Source organism: Quercus lobata, chromosome 3, assembly GCF_001633185.2.
Source record: "Quercus lobata isolate SW786 chromosome 3, ValleyOak3.0 Primary Assembly, whole genome shotgun sequence".
NCBI classification, from domain to species: domain Eukaryota; kingdom Viridiplantae; phylum Streptophyta; class Magnoliopsida; order Fagales; family Fagaceae; genus Quercus; species Quercus lobata.
The window spans coordinates 59019428-59038090 of record NC_044906.1 but is presented as its reverse complement, the minus strand read 5'-3'; the positions used below and the strand labels follow the sequence as shown (position 1 = coordinate 59038090).

The window sequence follows — 18663 nt, the reverse complement described above, 5'->3', positions numbered from 1 at the left end:
AATCATTTAGGTATATTTAAAAAGATGAACAATAATAGAAAGATTATTAATATGACAAAATGCTTTCACATCTCTTTGATAATTGATAGGTTCCCAAATCATAACATTCAACGCGATGTAAACAAATTACGATTCACTAATTAATTATAGCTTTTCTGTTCCAAATTGTTTATTCAAATCCTTTGAACATAAAACTAATCTATTCCTTAGCACTTGGCATATGTATTCGTTCTATTTTACTCAAATCAAAAACTAAATAGTGAACTAGATGCCAACCAAATTATATATATATATATATATATCAAATGATTAAATTTTTTGATAATACTTAATATATATATATATATATATATATATAGATATTTGAATTCAACTTTCAAGTAATTTTGTCTAGTTTCTCAAAAAAAGAAAAATAGAATGCTTGTACGTAGCAACTAGCAACCAAGTGACATTCCAAGTGTGAATTTTGAAAAAGGCAACTCTTCATTGTTTATAATAGACTTTCATTTCCAATTTTTTTTTTACATACTATTTAGAGAAATTCATAGGACTCTCTAAGTTTCTTTCTTAAAGAATTTTGACATAGTTGTATTCTGGAGACAAGTTTTCTTGCCACTTTTTAGCAAATACTTTGATTAGGAGTAAATTAATATTATCTTTAAAGAGTATTACATTCACACGTCTGAGTCTTCATTGTTGTTTTCTTTCTATTATTTTTTGCTATATTTTCCGACACCAAGGGGAAAAAGCGCTAGAATTTATGCTCAATGTAATACTTAAAAATAGGGATTTATCTTACATTCTTAACATAAAAAATATTGAAATTTCCTATATATGTGAAATAAAATTAGTTAAACTCCATGACCTTAGCCATATATGTTTCACTTGTTTTGCTACCGTATGTTAGTGTGCGTTTGGATATTACTTATTTTGTTGAAAATTGAAAATAATAAAAAAAAATCATTTTTGAATTACTATTCATTGCTGGGTTATTGTAACTTTGCTTAATTGCTTTAATGTACTGTTCATGTCCCATGAACCGTGCATAAGGTGTTGGACAAAAAAAGAAAAAAAAAAACAAAACAAAAACACAAAAACGTGCAGATGAGAACGTGATCCAAATGGGTCTTTAATCATAAAAAAATCAAAATATCTTTTGTTGCAAGATGTACTAGAATCGTAGAAGAAATTTTTTTTCATAAATAAATCAACGTTGTTGATATCATCTATTGTCATGAAGTTTTTACTTGGTGCAAATATATTATATTAGTACATTACCCAAGAATTTGGGATCAAAACTTCTTCTTGTTAGAATTGTGATACGTAACACATCTTACATGTGGTGGACCTCATAATGTGAAACCCACTATATGTAAAAGAAATGTTACATATCACAGTTATACCTAATATCACTTTGTTGTCATATTTAAAATATTTTTTAGTCAATTTTTTTACAAAATCTAATTACCATTATTAATTGGTCCTCTCAAGGATAAATTCTTAAATGCATACTATACCCAAAACAATTAAATTCAAGGCAATATGTGTTTCTATTTTTTTTTGATACATTGATAGTTCAGGGTAAAATAATTTAAACCCTAGATATCTCTCCTATAAATACTAAGAGGTGTCGATTGAATTACAAGACTCTTGGCATGTTCTTACATTTTTATTTTGTTGTTCAAGTTGATAACTTATTTATTCACTTATTTTAGTATATCCTGCAACTATTCTTTATGCTTATATGTCCTTTTTGTTGTTCTTCTGTACATATTAGCTTGATATGCCACTACTTTGCATTATATATATTCGCTCGGTTTGCAATTCTTTTCCAATTTGGTTTCTCTTTAGTAAGCACCATGCATGTTAATAAAGCTAATAACCTATTGGAAAGAAAAGATTGAAATAGTTCCGTATCCTGGTTGGTTTTATTGTGCAATATACTATTAACTTTATTTCAAAAGTTGATTTTTAAAATAAATTAGTGAATATGATGCAAACCTACCATATATAATAAAATTAAGATTTGAATAGTAAGAATTAAGAACATGTCATCTAAACCAAAATATTCTTGTGCTTAATTCTATAAAATAAGCATACTGGAATCCATATCATATTTTGATACGCAAGCAGTTGTATCCATGCTTGATCAAAGATTGTTAAGGAGGATCCTCATAAGAGTTTACCAGTCAAACATCTCTTCATTATTTGTGTCACTATAAATTTTTTATTTTATTTCTTTGCTTAGTCACCATTCATTTGTATATAAATAGATGATTACTATACTAAACATGCACAAACCCATTAAACCTTAGCATATCAAAACTTAGATGATCATTACTATTAGGAGGAAATGTTTGGTAAATATATATATTAAAAAAAGCCTAAATTTAATAAGGATGAGATATATAACTCATACTTTACATTATTTAATAGAGATTGCCACATTAGTTTTTATTTAAAACTTAAAATAAGCTACCACACCTAGTGTGCGTTTGGATATAGTTTATTTGGCTAAAAATTGAAAACAGAAAACATAAAACAATAAAAAATAATTTTTTTTACTGTTTATTACTGTTCAGCACTGTTCATTGGCCTAAAATCACTGTTCATGGCCAATGAACAGTGCATAACGCACTGGACTTAAAAAAAAATGCCCAAAACTTGCAAAACGCGGACGCAGTCGCACTACCCAAACGGACCTCTAATAACATCATATTAATCTTTTATTTAAAATCTGTAAGTGTAAAACTTAAATATAGTATTTAGGTGTTGTTTCATATATTCCAATATTAAAATTCAGCCATATGACCACTTAATTAAAAATGTATTTCCATCTCATAATAAAAAAAAGAGAAATGTTACATCCACAACATTTTTACAATATTTTTACAACAAATCATAGGTGGTTAGTTATTATTAGTTCAAATTTGAATCTAACACTAAGATTACATTTTTGCCCCAATAATAACAACAAGCAACAACCTGCCACTTAGGATTTGTTCTAAAAATGTTGTAAAAGTGTTGTGGACATATCATTTCTCTAAAAAAATTACATGATCGAATTTTAAGAGAGGAACTTAAAAAGTACTTATGGTACTGTATCTAAATTTTATCAAACTTGAAATATGGTATTTATTGAAATATTATTTTTTATAATAAAATGTATTTATGTTTTAGTAAGATGATGATGTGTTATATTTTTATTGGTGAGAGTAAAGTAAAAGGTTTACAACAAGTAATTTAATCCCTTAAAAAAAATCAAGGATATAATTATTACAAATGATAACTTCAAAAAAAATATATTATTTTTTTGTTCAACAACTTCAAAAAATATTCATGATTATAATTTTGTAGTACTTCTATACATAGAAAAAGTAATAATAATTAATATGAAAAAAAGGAAAGAAAGTAATAATAATAGAGCAATAGATTTGTTGGTTTCTACTGTTAAAATAGTAAAATACGACCTCCCTTGACATGTAGTACCTTTTTTTTCTTATTCTTTTTTTCTCAAAGGAAAATTAATTTATTTCTTTTCTGCACTTTTAAACCAAAAGAAACCCTCTCATTAGAATTCATTTATCTTTCTTTTGTGTGTATTTGATTAAAAAAAAAAAAAAAAACCCTTCCATTAATATTAAAGTTCAAATTTTCTGCCATGCTCCACCCTATAAAAAGGAAGTGCAAACTGCTAAACTGTAACTTCCAAAACATTGCTATTTAAGGAATTGAGACTGTCACTATTGGCAATTAAACAAAGCTTACTTGTGGTATAATATGACTTTGCGTAGACATAGCTTAAGCTTCCTCTCAATTTTATTACTTTTATATTTCCTTTAGTGCTGTAAATAGTCATAATAAGAATAAAATAGCCATACAAAAAAAAAAAAAAAACAAAGAAAACGAAAGGATTAATCCTCTGGCTCTGATAAAAATACGCATCTTTCGCCAAAAATATCACACTCCCCAAGATCACTCGCAGTTCTCTTCTGCTACTCCAATTCCAGCAAAGTCCCATTCTTTCTGTCAAAAAATATATTCAGATTATATATCAATTTTTTTTCAACTGCACTATATTTTATATTTTTTTCTTTACAAAATTTCAAACACCCTCCTCTTCTTCTTCTTCTTTCTCTCTCTCTCTCTCTGTATATATATATATATTTAGAACACTCACTCAGTAATAATACTCCTAATAATCTATACTACTTGCTCTCCTAATAGTGTACAAAAAGAAGATAAGGAGGATAGCTTAGCCTTTGATGATGGATGGAATGTACGGTCTAAACTCCGCGGCGGAGTACTCAGACAAGGCTTTGATGTCCCCAGACAATCTGATCTTACCCTCGGATTATCAGACCTTGTTGTCTTCTTCTTCTTCTTCAGGTGCTTTTGCCTCTTTCCGCGATCATCATCATCATCGGATTCCAATATTCGGATCCGAGGAGCTTCTCTCAGCGGCAGCTTCAGCTATCTCCGAAGCCTCAGAAATTCAACGCGAAGAGCTCGACATGTCCACCATCATCAAAGCCAAAATCGCTTCCCATCCTTGCTACCCTCGTTTGCTTCAAGCTTACATCGATTGCCAAAAGGTTTGTGTGTGTGAAAATACGTTACTGCTTTTCTTTTTTGGTCTTTCTAGGTGCAAAACCAAGGCTGCAATACTAGTCCTAGCTACTCTATATGTATTCGTTCTTTTCTATGGTTGTGGTTATTTGACCATGTTTTTCTAAGTTATTACATGCTGTTTTTCTTATTGGGGCTTTGGGGTGTGATGGTAATTAGCAGTGTTTTGTGTCGGTCTGTGGTCAAGTACACACTACAGCTGTGGAATTTGAAGTGATGGAATTTTAATGCTTGTGGCTTTTCATTCCAACCACCCTTGTAGTGAGAGAGCGTTAACACTGTGTTTTCCTTTTCCAATTTGCTCTCTTTTCTTCTTTCTTTCCTTTTTGAACAGCTTAATTTTCCAAAATTATATGTATTTTGGCTTCTGGTTTTGGTTTTGAAGATCAGAGACATAATTCCAAGAAGAGTGGGAAAATAAGAGAAAAGAGAGCCAAGAGAATTTCGTTTTGTTCAATACTTGGAGAACCCATAATGAAAATTCGAGCTCTTAATCTGTTGGCCATGAAATTAAGACAGCTAAAACTGACAGAAAGGAATGTTCTTTGTGGTTTTTGTTGCAGGTAGGGGCGCCCCCGGAGATAGCGAGTTTATTAGATGAAATCCGTCAAGAAAACGACCTTTGTAAGAGAGACACTGTTTCCACGTGTTTAGGAGCCGATCCCGAGCTCGACGAGTTCATGGTCCCCCCTCTTCTCTCTCTCTTTCTCTCTCCTAAGCAGTAAACAAAGCACTATAAGCTTTTGTCATAAGATTTTGCTTCCTAAGTTTCTTTCTTCCTTTGTTTCTTTGTATGAAGGAAACCTACTGTGACATGTTGGTCAAGTACAAATCTGATCTTTCCAGGCCTTTTGACGAGGCAACCACGTTCTTGAACAAGATCCAAATGCAGCTCAGCAATCTCTCCACAGGTGCCTCCATTAGAACCCTTTCCGGTTAGTCTCTCTCTCTGAAATTTGATTGATATGTGTCAATTATGCTTGTTAAAAAACGCAAGCTAGCTAGCACTGTCAAAATCTTTCATTATCTTCGCTAATACTAGACCAGCAAGACATTTCTGATGGTTTTCATGGCGCATGATAGCGTGGATTTTGGCTAAAGTTAGCACATATAGCAAGCGCACATGGTAAACAAAACCATTGCTTTCCTAGTCCTAGTACTACTAGTACTATCCTTATCTCCTTTTTTCTGTTTCCTCAAAGAACCCACTGGCTGAGAAAAAAAGATTATACTCGTAGAATATTCAAATATGACAATTTTCACGCAAACCAACAAAAACCCTAGGGATAATAATAGAGACCCACTTCTTAGATTAGCTGACTATTTGTAATGGTAGCTCCACTGGTTATTTCTGGGATTATTACATGGAAAATTCTTTCCTGGAACATGGTTGCAGTGTGGTTCTTTATTAATTGTTATTCAAGGAAACTTGTAACAGTGTTAGCACCTTTTCTTTTTTCAGTTTATTGTTTACATTGAGGCTTGGTCTAATGGCATTTCCCAGCTACCATGCTTGTTGTGTGTTTGTTTACTTTTGTACTCTCTTTTATCTCTTTCTTTCTCTCTCTCTTTTCCGTGCCAGGAAAATATGAAGTTTGAAAGTATTAACTTTTTTGAACTAGAGATTCTGATTTTGACGTTTCAGGGATTAGTAATGAGTGTTCACATCTTCAATAGTAGTCTGATCGTTTGAATACAGTCATTTAATATTTTCTTTCCGTATAACAACTACCATTGAATGGGAATCCTAGCTAGCTTCAGCTTCTTACATATAGGTTCTTCCTTTGTGCTCTTCAAATGGCCTTTCTCTCTTTATGGTTTCCAATGATAGATGGAGACTGATTTTCCCCTCATTTCTTGGCGTATTCAACTTAAAGCATTAAGCATATGTTGCTTTAATATGACATCCATGCAATCATTGTTATATATGAGTACATTTCAGGCTCGTTGGGTAACCATCTCAAAAAAAGCTTCCATGATGTAATCTACTAATCATACTCCAAATGTTTCAATATGACTCAATTTATGCTAATATGGTGGTTAAGTCATATAAACTCAGAAGAATGCTGTCTATTTTATTGAAATTTTCTATACATTTCGAGTTAATAAATGGGTAAAGATTGGTTATCTCTTGTGTATCCCCTTCTTTAGTTGTCAGCTTGGACTTTCTGTGTCTGTGAAGTTCATTCATGCCAATTCAGCAAATATTTTATGGATGTTAAGTCATTCAATATTATGGTTTTCTTGTAGTGATTGTTGAATTGTGTGTTTAGATGAGTTTTATTTTCTTATTTTGATTATCGTGTAAAAAGTACAATTATACATTGAAAAGAAGTTGTGCTTTAAAAGATGAAAAAATAGCTCAGGCAAATGGATGCTCATGTTAAAAAGAGTTTAAGAGGTTTTTTTTTTTTTTTTTTTTTGAGGGAAAAAAAAAAGAGTTCAAGTTTTTTGTCTTAAACTCAATGAATTTTTTTTATAAAAGGTTACAAGTGAATTTTTAACATGAAAGGGTTAATTTTTTACACCAATGGAAAGTGCCATGTTTGGAAAGATTAGAGCTTTCTATGGTATGACTAGGAGTATATAGATGCGGTCATAATTGGTGTTAACTGTAGAATGGGAGAATTGAAATCATTTATGTAGCTTGCCCCTAAAATTTGTAGTACCATTCAAGTACTTGATATAAGTTTCAAAATTTCCACTTTCTTCAAATGTTAAATCACAAAGAAGAGAGAGAGAGAGTTTTTCCCTATCATAATAAACATTTTATGAAGGGAAAAGTTAATGGAAACTCTTGAGGACATTTGTTTAGGAAATATTTTTAAAAACTTTTAATGGGAAAAAAAGTAACTAATTGTTTTGACGGATTTTTATATTTCTTATGAAAATGATATCAAAACTTTTTAAAAATGGTTGATTAACAATTGCCCTGATCAGGGCATCTGTTAACAGGAACCTTTTATAAAATATGAGATCCCTAATAGGCATTATTTTTGTTTATTTGCTGCTTTAATTTTACTTCTAAAGTAAGATAAGCACCTAGATATACGATATAATTACTTACATATGCTCTTCCCATATTCGCAGCATGTAGTTTTTGGGTACTTATTCTTTAATTTGATTAGATGGAGCATTTTCTTTTCTCTCTCTCTTCTTGTGCAAATGGTTAAAACTTAAAAGTCTAAAAGAAAACATGCATGGTGGTGCCTCGTATTTTAATGCATCCTTTCAATCTTTGTCTGTTTTACATTACATGGGGCCCTAAGTTTTAATGTGATAGTTAATGGCATGCAATGATGTCTACTCTGGTTACTTTCTTAGAGTTTCAAGTTCCAATACAGCATGAGCATTGGAAATTGTCTAAGGACTGGCAGCTAAAGTGACAGTTATATGTTCTTGTAAATTGTATTGAGTAATTTGAAATATAATATTGAACCAAGCTAAATGGAGTTCATTCTAAGCATACTCATCCTCATTATCAACATCATCAAGAGATTCTCTTCATAAAATAAAATAAAAACATCAAGAGACTCTCATACAAATCTTACTAATCACGTGAGCATATATATTCCACTGTGGTTTTCTGAAAGGACTCATGTTAGGGCATGCTAATTTGCTGCTGCCTTTTCCTCTTTGACATCCAATTTATTTTGAGTTTTTTATTTTTATTTTTTTATTTTAAATTTATTTATTCCTAGTTACACATTCTTGCAAGGCTGTGTGGTTATCTATTCAGTTGTATAATAGCTGAAAACAAGAAGTACAGTTCTTTAGTGATGCTTTACTTGTTTAGCATAGATTTATGCTTATGTTAAGTGTCTTTGGCAAAAAAGGCTGCTGCTATTTTCATTTGTACCAGAGTGAAAGTCGTGCCATTGGCATGGGTATAGCAGCCTTTAGAACTTCTGAGGATGATGATTATAATACTTTATGATTCTTTGCTAAAGATTTGTAGATTAACCTTGTTAGTTATGGTTGGCAGCTATTATTGTTTTTATTTGAAAGTACAATTTAACTTTTTGGTGATGCCTTCCTATCGTTTTAATATTCGTCCTTCTCTGCCGTTGTTTTCTATTGTGCTTCAGTGGGTATTCCTCTTTTGCCAAACTAGGATTCCTTAACTTACTTAAAAAATTAAAAAAAGGAGAACATTTTTCAGATATCCAACCATTGCATATGTCCAGTTGGACATTATATTGGCACATATTCATGTGCTTGGATTGTTAAGGTACCTATCTGGCAAGGCTGTTTTCAGGAGACCTTTGCTTCTCTTTAAGCACTTTTACCATTTGCGGAGCATATTTAGTGTTGCTTACTATCAAGTTAATGCATTCTTGGACCTTCTTTTCATGAATGAATTATTTTGTTTATTGGATAATAGTTTCTTTGGCCTATGCTTTTCCTTCACTTTTAAATCATAGAAAATGCTTTTGTGTTGATGCATTCTCCTCCACAATACTACAAAAGAAAGAAAAATTCTTTTCGAACCCGAAATTTACCACGTCCATATTTCGGATTTCAGAAATTCTTGTTAATTTCCTGACATGTGAGTGTGATAAGCTGTTGCATTTGCATCTCAGGCAATATTATCTTGTGACCTTATGCATTTATATTCAAATCTTAAAATTACTACTTATCATGGAGAGAGAGGAACTAAGACAATTTGGCTGTGTTAATGATTATCAGTCTTATTGCAAAACAAATATAATAGTAGGGTCATGTTAACGGATGTCTTAGGGCAATTGTTAATAAACCATAATTGGAAACTTTTGACACCACATTCATGGGAAATATAAAAAGCAATCAACAACATTTACTGTTTTATTATTCTCCCAATAAAATATTTCTAAAAATAGCTCCTAAACTAATGCCTTAAGGGCATTGGTTAACATTTCCCGTAATGGTAATAGAGTAGGAGGAAATCTAGGGATACAACAAAATATCATAAAATTTTCACAAAATTCTTGTTTCCAGTTGTGGTGCATATAGGTATAATATTATATTATATTATTTTGAACTATAATAGGCGGACACCTTAACTTGTTGTGAAAATGTTGTTACCTTACTGTGTTGTTTCTGTATAGGAAGTCATTGAGTAATCAACATTATATTGAATTGTTATATAATCTTCATGTAGTAATGTGAATTGAAATGTCTTTTTACATATACTTCGAATAGGCAAGAAACTTTCGTCCTTTTAAATTGTGATTTGGAAATTTTGGACTTATCATGTAGTTTCTATATGATGTTAAGCTATGGCATTGCTTTGAGATTTAAAAGACATTCAAAACGATAACAGCCTAAATGTTTGTTTTGATCTTTCCCTGTATCCTTCTTTCTTTCTTTATGGTAGAACCATCCATCTTTTGTATGCTGTTATTTTCAGTGTCTTTGGTTGATGCTTGTTCTTGTGGTTACTTATGAATCAAAAGCCAAACAAAGCTGGGGTGGTAATAGACTATAGAAAAAGCACCTCTGGATTTTAGGCACTTGCAACTCTTTTCTTTTCCCCTAGGATTCCATTAGGATGTTGTACTATAAGTAGCTACCGCCTGTAGCCAACAAAGTATAAAGTGACATAATTTAGATTTAACTAAGACGTACGGTAGTGTACTTAGTGTTCTCCTTAATTGTTATAGTGGGGTTGAGACTTGAGAGCCCTCATTCTCATAATTTCTTAACAAACCCTTGTCTACACCTTTTGATTAAAAATTTAGGCCTCAACTGATTCAGGTTTTTTTTTTTTTTTTGGCAGTCTATGCATCAAGAGAATTGCTACAGGCAATAGTTTTCCCTATTTTTTTTCATAACAGCTGATATAATTTCTCGTTATTAGAATATCGGTAGTTTCACATTCGTTCACTGCTAACATTATTTTATTATTTACAAATCATAATAATTCAAGATTACAATCCTAAAAATATGTGTAATTAGAGTTGATGATATATTAAATATGAGTTTAGTTATAGTTGATTAGCTTTTTATAGGGAGTTGGGTTCACTTTTAGTTTAAAAGGGATCTTATATTGTGTTTGATCTAGTGTCCGTTGGAGAAAAACTTATCTAATTTTTTGCTGAAAACTTTTTGTTGAAAGGGTGTTAAAGTATTTTGAAAAATTTTGAAAAAAATAAGAAAAGGTGGAAAAAAAATGAGGTTTTAAAAAGTTGTGCATAAAAACTAAAAATTAACGCTAATGCCGAACAAGCTTCTAGTTTGGAGCCAACCTGACTTGGAAGCTTTACGATTTTAAATGTTTTTTTTTTTTTTTTTTTTTTTTGGTGAGGCTAAGTTCATGGAGTTATCGGCTTGAGCTGATGCTCCTTTGGGAGTTATATTTATTGTTGCTTCATAATTAGGGTTTGATACATTGTAAGCTGCCTCTGTATTATGCTGTTTGACATAAGGAAAATTGTTGCAACTATGTAGATGTAGCCCTAGTGGTGAACCGCGTAAATCTTTGTGTCCTGTGATTGTTCGCATGTTCTTCTCTATTTTTGCTTCTTACATGTTTGGAATAAGAGTCAATTCCCTACACAGCAAATGTGTTTTTCCCCCCTTTATTAGTTCCTTTTGGGTCTGACTTCCGCAGCTCTTTGTAGATCTCCCAAAGTTTTCGACAAGAATCCTTAAGTGAGATTTATTGAGAGAGAGACAGCGAGCAGTGTGGTCGTGAGGGGCATTATGGAGAAGTAGATAGATAAGTGAAAGTGAACTTTATTATTAATGCAAAAGCCCGGGTAGAGCGGGTGGTGTATATAGGAGAGTTGCAGTGTAACTCACATGGACTCCCGCTGTTTTCGCTGTAAGACACAGCTTTAGAGAGAGAGAGTGAGTGTTCAACGCTATATCTGATCATATCTCACGCCTCACGCAGTGAGCTTTTCTTCTTCTGCCTCTCTGTCTCTCTCTCTCTCTCTCTCTCTCTCTGTGCTCAGTGTTTTGTCATTTCCATGGACATTTGTTCTGTTGTGGATCTTTGTGCCTGATGATTCTTACACGTGTCATGTTTTCACTAGTTAGATTGGTTGCAGTGGTTCCCAGCCATGCATTCTTGTTCTTTTTCCTTGTACGATTCACTGTTTCTCTTGAAAAAAAAGAAACCCACATTGTTTTATCCTTTGGTCCGATCAGTGTAGCTTTCATTTTTTGTGGGCTTGCCCACACTCATCATTTATTTTGTGTGACAAAATCACTTTATCCTTTTTTTCTTTTCTGTGTTTATTAGGTACAAGTTCTAGCTCCCATATCATTGTTTGCTAGGTCAAATGTAAGTTTATATATATGTTTATAAAATTTTATTGTTACAACGAGTGTGAGGAGGATTTTAACTTTGGTTTTATTCATAGAGGAGACTGCACAATGTCATTAAACTACAAAGTACTTGATGGTTGTTAAGGTTTTTAACCACTTCATTAAAAATTCAGTGATAAATTTTAATAAAAGAAAGAGTCTGATAGTATTATTAAAAACATGGTACATCTTTTCGTTTGGAGGAAATATTGAAAACATGGTACTGACAGTAGCAAAAAGAAACGAATACGAATGATTCTTAATACTATATTCTATATATATTAACCTCATAGTAATGCTTAGATTTCATCGCTAGTACAAGTACAATCGTTTGCATTTAGATTATATATAAAAAGGGAAAAAAGAGGAAATCGTGGGTCACATTAATTGGGCCCATGCGCATTGCATTTCTGGGTATTGTTGAGATGGTGGGACTCACTGTGCCTTTTTTTTTGGGTGGGAGGCGTGGGTTGCGGGGTTACTGTCTACTGTCTACTACGTAAGTAAGATATCCTTTTCTCTTTTTTTGAGAATGAAAGTAAGAAATCTAAATAATAATAGTTATTTTAGGACACATTTTCGGGCACAAATGTCAAATGATTGAATTACATTATTTATACATGTACAAATTGTAATAATGTGTGTGTGCTTTTTCTGAACATTTTAATCTATAATATCTGCTCTTAATAGTCACTCTTTATAGTTATATCAAAATACCAAATAATTTTTAATATAACGAATGTTGAATCTTAAATTTTTCATTGCACACTTGGTTAAAAAACTACTGAAACAAATTTGTAAAACATTCTCTTTTTGCCTCATAAATACAGCTTTATTGAAAAATTAACTGTGAGGGTGGGCATTGTGATTGGTAATAACACTTTTGGTGGCTGGTACAGTCATGTCGACACACACTTTTTGAGTCTTTAACTGGGACTGACAAACGACGCAACCAGACACTGAGACTGAGACTGGCCTTTTATTACTTTTCCTATGCCACCTAGGCGTGTAGTGTGTGTGCAGTGTACCCCATTCGGTGGTCAAATCCTTGTCTGATTGAGGGGCCGTCAGAAAGGGCCCCCCTTGGCTCTTACTACGCTTCATTTCTCTAGATTTATGTGGGATTTGAGATTGGGTGGGTACTGCACCTCTGATTAAATTATTAAGAATGATTGAGATCAATAGTTGTAACCACTGATTAGAAAAAAAAGTTAAAAAGAAAAAATTTATGAGAAGTAAAAAGTAAAAGTAAAAAAAAAAATTAAAAAAAAAAAGTGAAAAACCTTTTATTGCACTCGACCTAATGCTTAGGGTACTCTGATTGAGATCGATAGTTGTAATTATTGATTAGAAAAAATTTATGAGAAGTAAAAAGTAAAAGTAAAAAAAAAAAAAAAAAAGGTAAAAAGTGAAAAATCTTTATAAGCCAGTTGGTAAATTGCACTCGACATAATACCTAGGGTACTACACCGAATCTTAATGTGAACCAAAACAATCCAAGAACTTGCTCATCTTACCGTTAACTCCCTTTTTTTTTTAACCCAATATTGTCTTAATATATTTATGCTCAATTCTTTGAATTTCGTTTACTATTTTAGTTGTTTTGGTGGAATCAACAAATTTATTGGCCGAGGTACCTAATTAATTCAAATTTATATTAATATTAATATTGAGAAAGCACAATTAAATTCAATTAATATTATCCAAATTTTAAGCTAATTTACCAATCTAACGCCTAATTGTGTACCTGATTAGCTAATTAACATTAGTAAGCATGGATGAACAATAAAATTAGAAGAAGAACTGCAGTAAGTAAAGAGACAATAATACAATTTATGACACATAAATGCGTTATTGAAGAGGAAAATCTAAGAATTAGGTGGAAAAAAACCTCTTCATGGCCTCATCACTGAAAACGAACCACTATAATAGATAGTTGCCGTACAATTTACTCACAAAAACCTTGAAGCCATGTAGCAAAGATGTACTTAAGCCTTCTAAGCCATTACTCGCAACTGACAAGTCCTTTCTCTACTCTAGCAACCAAATCCACAATCGAGCTCCAATTGCATCTTCAAGCCTCTATAGTTGATTCTGCGGGCTCCAATGCTTCACAAAACTCCAATCAACACTCACAACTCAAAGGTAGTAATGGGTGTGATGGGATGACCTCCTCTCAAGGATTTGGCAATGGTGAGAGGCAGATGGTAAAGGAAAACAATGTTGTTTGACTCTATAGTTTTTGTGTTTCTCTGAACCTTCAAATGAGAATTAGTGTTTAATTTCGTGGGAAATGAGGTCTATAAAGGTTGGGCAAAGACTAGAACAGTAGGAGAGTTCGTAACTAAATTCTCTCAAGTTCTGACCATTTCGGTCGATCGAGTGTCATGAGAGATCCTTGCCTCACCTACTCTTCAAATTCCTGCTACGTCCGTCTTTGCCGAACACCACTTACATTTTGCTCGACCGAACCTCTAATTTGCAGAACTTCACTTCTAGCTCTTGAAAACTCAACCAAGTTACAATTGACCCACTAGGTACAAAGTATTTGCATGATAATTACAAGAAAATTTTGACACGAAATATGCCAACGAATACAAAACCTAACAAATATTTGTACTGTCTTACTAGTATATAGATATTTATACTGAAAACTTATTTTTAGTGGTTTATTTTGCTAAATTTGTATATCAAGAAAAACTTGAAGCTTTAAAAAATTTTACACAATAAACCTAAGATTTATGGTAAATGATACAGGTACGACTGTACAAGGATGCAAAATTTCCTGAAAAGCCTAGGGTACGAAACGTTGGGGATATGTGTTTAATCACTTATTAAAAACAATATATTTTATTTATATTTTTAATATATTGTTAAGCATTTATTTTTTATTATTATATATTGTTAAGAATATATCAATTTAAGTACAATGATAGATAATAAAGTGAATTCATGGCCATTAAATGATGTTTAGAATACAAACTGATATCCAAAAGAGTAAATAAATGATAACTGTATGAGTGTTCAAAATTGAAACCAAAATATAAATAAAAATTCTTAAAAGTTTTGGGCTATCTCTCGCTATCTGGGGTTGGGTTACAATGGTATCCAAGCTGTATCATGGGTGTCTTCTGGACGTATTTGCACTTAAAAAAAAAAAAAAGAAAAAAAAAAAAGAGAAGAAGATTGGTTAAGTATCTTAGAGGTATTCGATACGATACGGGTATGATACATATTGAATACAAATACGTGAGAAAATTGGGGTATTCGTTTATCCTAGTAATAAACTAAGCGAAACAAGTTAAATTGGAGCTTAAATTAGAATATTGTATATCTTAAATTAGAGCTGTGGTGATGACTTATCCCTTTTGCTTCTTAACATCGGCACAAGACCAGGTGGAGGTCTATCTTTTGATTCTTTTCTATGTGCAAATTATCACATATTAAATTTATAATCACTACTCATTTGTGGTATGTGTAAATCCGTTCACCTTGTATTGTTAGTTCTGTGTTCCATTTTAGGATATCCCTAAATATAATATTCTTTAAAAATTCAATGGGCACAATATTGATAACTTTCCTAATAGTCCATTTACCTCATTTCACTTGTTAAAACAAATAAGATCTTCTAGAGCTGTTAGGGTAATTCCACTATAGAGTTCTTATAATTTTATCCATTTAATTTGAAATGAGTGAATTACTTACCATTTTGGTATTTATTTAAATGATTTTACAACAGATTAAGAAGGGAATTTTTGAAATGTTGTACACTTTTATTTTAATTTTAAAGACAATGTAGTAAATAACGTTACTTGAAATAGTTGGGTTTTCTGAATAAGTTCAACAATATGGGATAATATAATGCTGAGAGAGTAAAACTTAGGTAGAATATCATAGGTATAGTTTATTTTTTCAATCAAATTCAAACACATAGTTGTATTATATTTAATTTTTCTTGAAAAAGATAACACTTTTTGTATTTAATTAATCAATACAACTAGGTATTTAAATTTATTTAAGATACCTAATATATTGCACCTAAGTTTTACTCAAGTTGAAAACTCAAACCTGATGTGCGTGCGCACAGGTATTGTTAATCTCCCTTCATTAATTACTTGTATACCACCGGGAAAAATGAGACAATGCATTTTGTTACAAACTATTGAGAACTTGGAGAATGCTAACTGTAATATTAGAAAATGAAAACATTGCCATAATTCTTATGTTTTAGCTGGTAACATTAGTGATGATATTGAATTAATATAATTTTCTACCTTACTATGTCAAGTAAGTAATTTTTAAAACAGATATAATATTGTAGTTTATAAAAACCAAAAGACAACGATAAAAGGACATTTTACATGTAGCATTTGCTGAACGAGGTTGATTTGATGACCAAAGGTCTGGTGAGGCTAATGTGGCTTCAAAGAGAGTTGTTTGTTGTGGTTGTTCTGAATGTCCAGAGTCATATAATCCGATAGTAATTTTGAAGGAGTCTATTTCATTAAATTTGGAGGTTTTGTTCCCTTAAAACATCCCAAAAAATAGTGCTTGTAACATAATTCTTAATATCTGCACAATGGACTTTCAGTTGAACTTGCTCATTGATTTATTCTCTTTTGGATATTATACGCCGGGGTCATGCCTTGCTTTCAATTGAGATAGATAAAGTAAATATAATTTGTGTTTACATGTTTCTATAAGGTAATCTTCATACCAATTTACACAGCATTTGTGTGGCTTTCTTGGAAGAGTTTCAAAATTTTTGCATATATTTTACTTTCTTCTGTAAACATGCGTGTATGTGTGTACCTGCATGAGTACCATTTCTTGAGATGTTTTTGCATTCATCTGGACAGATGAAGGTGCTGTATCATCAGATGAGGATTTTAGTGGTGGAGAGATGGAGGTTCAGGAAGCTCAAATGAGGGGTGAAGATCGAGATCTTAAAGATAGGCTATTACGTAGGTTTGGCAGTCACATTGGTACATTGAAGCTGGAATTCTCGAAGAAGAAGAAGAAAGGAAAGTTACCAAGAGAAGCAAGGCAAACATTGCTTGAGTGGTGGAGCGTTCACTATAAATGGCCATATCCAACGGTAAATGTTTTCGTAATATCCATTTCCATAAACCATGCTCTCCTAATATCCTTTTTAATCATGTATGATAGCAAGCAGGTATTTGGCTGTAGCTATAAATTTTTGCTTAATTACTTCCTTTCAATGGAACCCCACCTAAATAATTGTGCGGTGGTGATCTTTAGCTCTGTCATTTTGATGGTGTTGCTTTTGTAGTATTATTCTTCATTCTTATGCAGGGAGCTAGTGCAGGAAAATTTTGCATTCTAGCATTCTGTCACATACTTTGTATGAGTAAAATTACATAACATTCTAAAGATTACACTCACCAGTCTGGTGACCATAATTTGCTTTACTTGAACATTCAGGAAGGTGATAAGATTGCGCTGGCTGAATCAACAGGCCTAGATCAGAAGCAAATTAACAACTGGTTTATAAACCAACGAAAGCGGCATTGGAAACCATCAGAGAATATGCAATTGGCAGTTAGGGATAATCTTTCAGGACCATTCTTTGCCGATGACTGAGGTGCATATGTACAGACTCAAGTTTCTCCTGATAATTTACCTGTTGTGTTGGTTTAATGTATATTATAAAATGGAAACTGGAGTGACATTAAAATGTTTAATTTCCTAGAAGAAAGGAAAAATAATTGTAAATTTGGAAGTCGACCAACACTGATAATGGAAATGCTTACATATTTTTGGTTGACTAATCGCTTCTTGGTTGTCTGAGGCCTCATGGCATGAAATTTTATCCAGATTACCTTTCGTGGGCTGCTATTTCCGCACTGGGACACACAATCTCACAGGGATGGGGTCGATCCCTTTGAGAAGAATATTAGGTCTAATGCGTAAGGGCAACTGGGGTAGGCTTTATCCGTATGAGATATTATTTTGACCAGTTAGCAGAAAGTTTTAATGGATCAAAATAACTTAAAGGTTTATATCAGTTTGTATTATATCAATTATAATGTATGTTAGGTATAGTGTTAGCACATCCATCATGATGAAAGCCTTGTCAAGTTCAAAGATTCAGGTCAAGAAACTAATGTCTCTTTCTCGAGTGACTCTCAATCGATCAAAAATTTCCTGTCAATTGACTTTTGACTGAGACAGGATCGATGGACAATTGGGAATCTTAACTTTCATCAAACCCTTAAGTCGGTTGTCAAGTATGATTTTGTTCCCTACATGCTAAATTATATTAGAGCACATAAAAGTTGTCTTAAGAACATAGAGAGACCTAGAACGCTTAATACCCACGATATCGGAGTTCAAACAAAGAATTTGAAAACGGTGTTCTTTTGGACTGATGATTTAAGGTTGAAGCAACAAAGCTAACACGGCCAAGTTGTGGTGAAAGGACTTGGTTTAGGTTCAGCGCATTCAATGCATTGGATCAAATTAGATGGTGATACGAGTCACCATCTTAATGGGTCTAGTGCCACTGGATATTAGGCCCAAGCTTGACCCGTGGAGAAATGTGGTCCTTAAAGTTAGAGATGCATACATTTTTGAAGTGTTTTAATAAAAAGAATCCAAGTAGCTTAAAACATGTTGTGGGGCCACGTCTAAATATGAGTATATTTCTACTAAGAACTTTAATTTTAATAATGAAACTTTTCTTGGAGTTGAGGTAAACTCCTCGAGTGTTTTCTTTTC

The 18663-nt window shown here is 32.3% G+C and overlaps 1 protein-coding gene across 2 annotated transcripts; it reads left to right on the top strand.

Annotated features, from left to right (window-relative positions):
- Window positions 1–4107: 4107 nt before the first annotated feature.
- Window positions 4108–17699, top strand: LOC115982516 (homeobox protein knotted-1-like 6). Of its 2 annotated transcripts, none has more exons than XM_031105134.1 (5): window positions 4108–4595; window positions 5193–5312; window positions 5429–5540; window positions 16782–17020; window positions 17368–17699. In XM_031105134.1, the coding sequence occupies exons 1-5, from the start codon at window positions 4266–4268 to the stop codon at window positions 17524–17526; spliced, it is 960 nt and encodes a 319-aa protein (XP_030960994.1). In that variant the 5' UTR covers window positions 4108–4265; the 3' UTR covers window positions 17527–17699. The 2 variants fall into 2 exon arrangements, with proteins under 2 accessions (XP_030960994.1, XP_030960993.1); XM_031105133.1 differs by having other exon boundaries at window positions 4109–4595; window positions 5429–5564.
- The last annotated feature ends 964 nt before the right edge of the window (window positions 17700–18663 follow it).

What these genes read in the sequence shown, in the direction of transcription:
- LOC115982516 (XM_031105133.1), top strand. Translation starts at nt 4,266, where the DNA reads ATGATGGATGGAATGTACGGTCTAAACTCCGCGGCGGAGTACTCAGAC. An exon ending in CTTACATCGATTGCCAAAAG is followed by an intron (nt 4,596 to 5,192) that starts GTTTGTGTGTGT and finishes TTTTTGTTGCAG; the next exon opens with GTAGGGGCGCCCCCGGAGAT. An exon ending in ATAAATGGCCATATCCAACG is followed by an intron (nt 17,021 to 17,367) that starts GTAAATGTTTTC and finishes TTGAACATTCAG; the next exon opens with GAAGGTGATAAGATTGCGCT.